The sequence below is a fragment of the Sinocyclocheilus rhinocerous genome, unplaced genomic scaffold, assembly GCF_001515625.1.
Source record: "Sinocyclocheilus rhinocerous isolate Xijiao unplaced genomic scaffold, SAMN03320098_v1.1 scaffold551, whole genome shotgun sequence".
In the NCBI taxonomy this organism is placed as follows: domain Eukaryota; kingdom Metazoa; phylum Chordata; class Actinopteri; order Cypriniformes; family Cyprinidae; genus Sinocyclocheilus; species Sinocyclocheilus rhinocerous.
In genome coordinates this window covers 1,441,281-1,444,193 of record NW_015624564.1, presented here as the reverse complement: position 1 = coordinate 1,444,193, position 2,913 = coordinate 1,441,281, and the positions used below count along the sequence as shown (strand labels likewise).

Here is a 2,913-nt window from a genome sequence, read left to right as displayed (position 1 = left end):
AATAACGAGAAGAATAATAAACGGTAAAACTGTTTGCACTACAAACCAGTGTGTTCATAATTAAGATAATACATTCAAATAATACGGTAAGACACACCAGTTTGCAATATCAAGCAGCAAAACGAGCTGTTTTGTACAGCTAAATATAGCTGGAAGCGGATGAGACCGGAAGCCGGACACATAAAATTGACAAATGGCCGCACCCGTTCTTACGGGAAAAATAAGGTAGATAAAATAAATGAAATTATCTGAAAGATCCGTCAAGTGAGATCCTAATCTGACAGCAAATAATTCAGTTTGAAGGGCTTAAGGACAGACAAATAAACATGAGGCATTTAACAGCAGGTTTCTCAAAGGCAAAATAAAGACAGTGATTGTGTAACTGCACTGCAGCTCATGCATACCACTCTTACTTCACTTAGGCATGTGAATGTGTTTGGTGTTCTTACTTTAGGCTCTGGGGGAAACAAAGCTTTGCTCAGTCTGTACATGTTGTCTAGATTGACTTGTATGCTGGTGTTTGTGAAACGCAGTTCGTGGAAGCTGGTGGAATTGTCTTTTGGACAGATGTCACTCTCTCCTGAGAATGGAGAAACGGTGATGGTGTTCTTCATCTCAGACTGGGGAAGATTATCACTGATCCCACCATCCACATAACGCTGATGAGAAAGAAAAAGTGAGAAATATGAACTTTTAAGTTTCACTGATAATTGAGAATGAAGTAAAAATTATATTATTATAATTATATTACATGATTATATTATCTATCTATCTATCTATCTTCTTATATGTATTTTATGTAGGTTTATATATATATATATATATATATATATATAACAAATATTACATGCAGTCTCTATTAATATACAATATAATAATAGCTTAAAAGAATTTTAGCATAGTATGTCAAGATTACCCACAAACATTTACTTTGCCTCTCTTCTACTGTTCTTTTCAAGTTTCAAAGGCACACAAATGTTTTTAAATAAAAGAGCTTAAAGACCCACTTTTTTCATTTGTAATTTTTAAATATTAAATTTATAATATTTAAAATATTAAAAAATATATAACCACACATCCATCTTAAACCATCCGGCCTTTCTAGTGATTAAATGATAGCTAGCCAGACAGCAATACTTTCTTGATCCCTGAAGGATGGGAATGTATTGTTTGTAATGAGTCAATTGGGATTTGCAGGCTATTGCAAATGACAGAGTGGCTCAGTTGAGGGTGGGCTGATTCAGGACTGACCAGCAGTAAGTGGTGGTGTGATCAGACCAAAAGACTTGCATAACAGCCTTTATTTGTCCTTTAAAGGGGTCATATGATGCGATTTCAAGTTTTCCTTTCTCTTTGGAGTGTTACAAGCTCTTGGTGCATAAAGAAGATCTGTAAAGTTGCAAAGACTAAAGTCTCAAATCCAAAGAGATATTCTTTATAAAAGTTAAGAGTCAGCCACACCTACCTAAAACGGCTCGTTCTAACACGCCCCCACATATCTACGTCACTATGTGGAAATATTAGCATAATGCCGCCTTGTCAAAGGAGGGGACTTTGTTGAAAACTAAGCGTTTGAGAGAGGCGGGGCATAGAGGACCTAATGTACAGTATTTGAAAAAGAATGTGTTTTTTGAACATTAAAGCATGTCAACATATTCTGTTACACCAAATACACAAAATAATGATCTTTAAAATAGCATCATATGACCCCTTTAATAGGTCAACTTCACAGCCAAACTCTCCTCAATTAATCACTTTAGCCACAGCTTAATCTACTTAAAGTTTTGATAGATTCATTAATCTGGGTTAATTTTTCAATGCAAGTCATGATTAGTAACTGGCATGTGTATGAATACAGTATCATCTGTATTACCGAATAAAGTTGAGGAACGTAAAGAAACAATTATTCCATGTAATAACCAAATAATGAACAGCACTGGGTTGTAAATGTTAATACAAACAGAGCTGAACCTTTATTTGAACTGTTTGGCCTCTCAGCTATTTCTATACTGTACACTGATGTCTCCTCCCCTTTCTAAAGAACAAGTGCACAATGTACAGGCTATGGGGATGAGGCTGGGTTTATTCAGACACACTGAGTAACAGTTCTTCAAGAAAATCTTGATCAAAACCATAAGCATATTTAATTCTCTTATTGAGGCCAGTGTTAGTTCAGTGTGCCCCAGTGACTGAATTCTTTGAAGTAAGTGCAATGAACTCTTGTTGCAATATCCTAATTCTCCCATGTGAAATAAATCCAACTTTCCAGCCGTGTCTCCTCATACAATGCCTCTTGGAATGGCTCAGGTTAAAAAATGATATCACATCATTAAAGTTATGAACTTTAATACTTACCACACCACGGAAGGCAGGAGGGATTAAACCACAATATACAGGAATGAAACAGCTGCAAATAAGAGCCTGGAAATGAAGAAAAAATATCAAGTGAAAACAGAGAGAGAAAGTGAATACAGTGTTATTTTAGTACTATTTATATAGTATTACAGTTTTTTATTAATATTTAATAGTAATTAGTTATTAGTAACTTATTAGTATTTTTTTTTTTCATTTTAGTTTATGTTATGTTTAGCTATGTGTAGTTATGTGTATATTTTGTTATGTGCTATTGTCATTTTTTATTACTTTTTAAAAAATATTTCTATTTAGCTTTCATTTATTTTTCTTTCAGTTTTAGCCATTTTAGTACTTCAACTTAAACATATATTTTTATTCAGTTAGTTGCCAAATCAACACTTCTAATTTTCATTTAAGTTTTTAATTAGATTTTTTTCATTGAATAGGTTTTATTTGATTTTATTTCTGCCTTATTTCAATTAACAAAACACTATTTTCAATAGATTATTTTTTAATAAATAACTTAGTTAACAACAACAACACTGAGCTAAAGCAAAC

At 33.1% G+C, this 2,913-nt stretch overlaps 1 protein-coding gene across 1 annotated transcript in view; it reads right to left on the bottom strand.

The window, feature by feature from the left end:
- The window catches only part of LOC107743702 (patatin-like phospholipase domain-containing protein 2), a 10,677-nt gene that overhangs the window by 5,817 nt on the left and 1,947 nt on the right, over nt 1–2,913 (bottom strand). Inside the window, exons 3-4 of the mRNA XM_016557089.1 lie at nt 2,356–2,421; nt 450–659 (exon numbers count right to left, since the gene is read on the bottom strand). Coding sequence (XP_016412575.1) covers nt 450–659; nt 2,356–2,421 — 276 coding nt within the window. The remainder of the gene's footprint in view (nt 1–449; nt 660–2,355; nt 2,422–2,913) is intronic.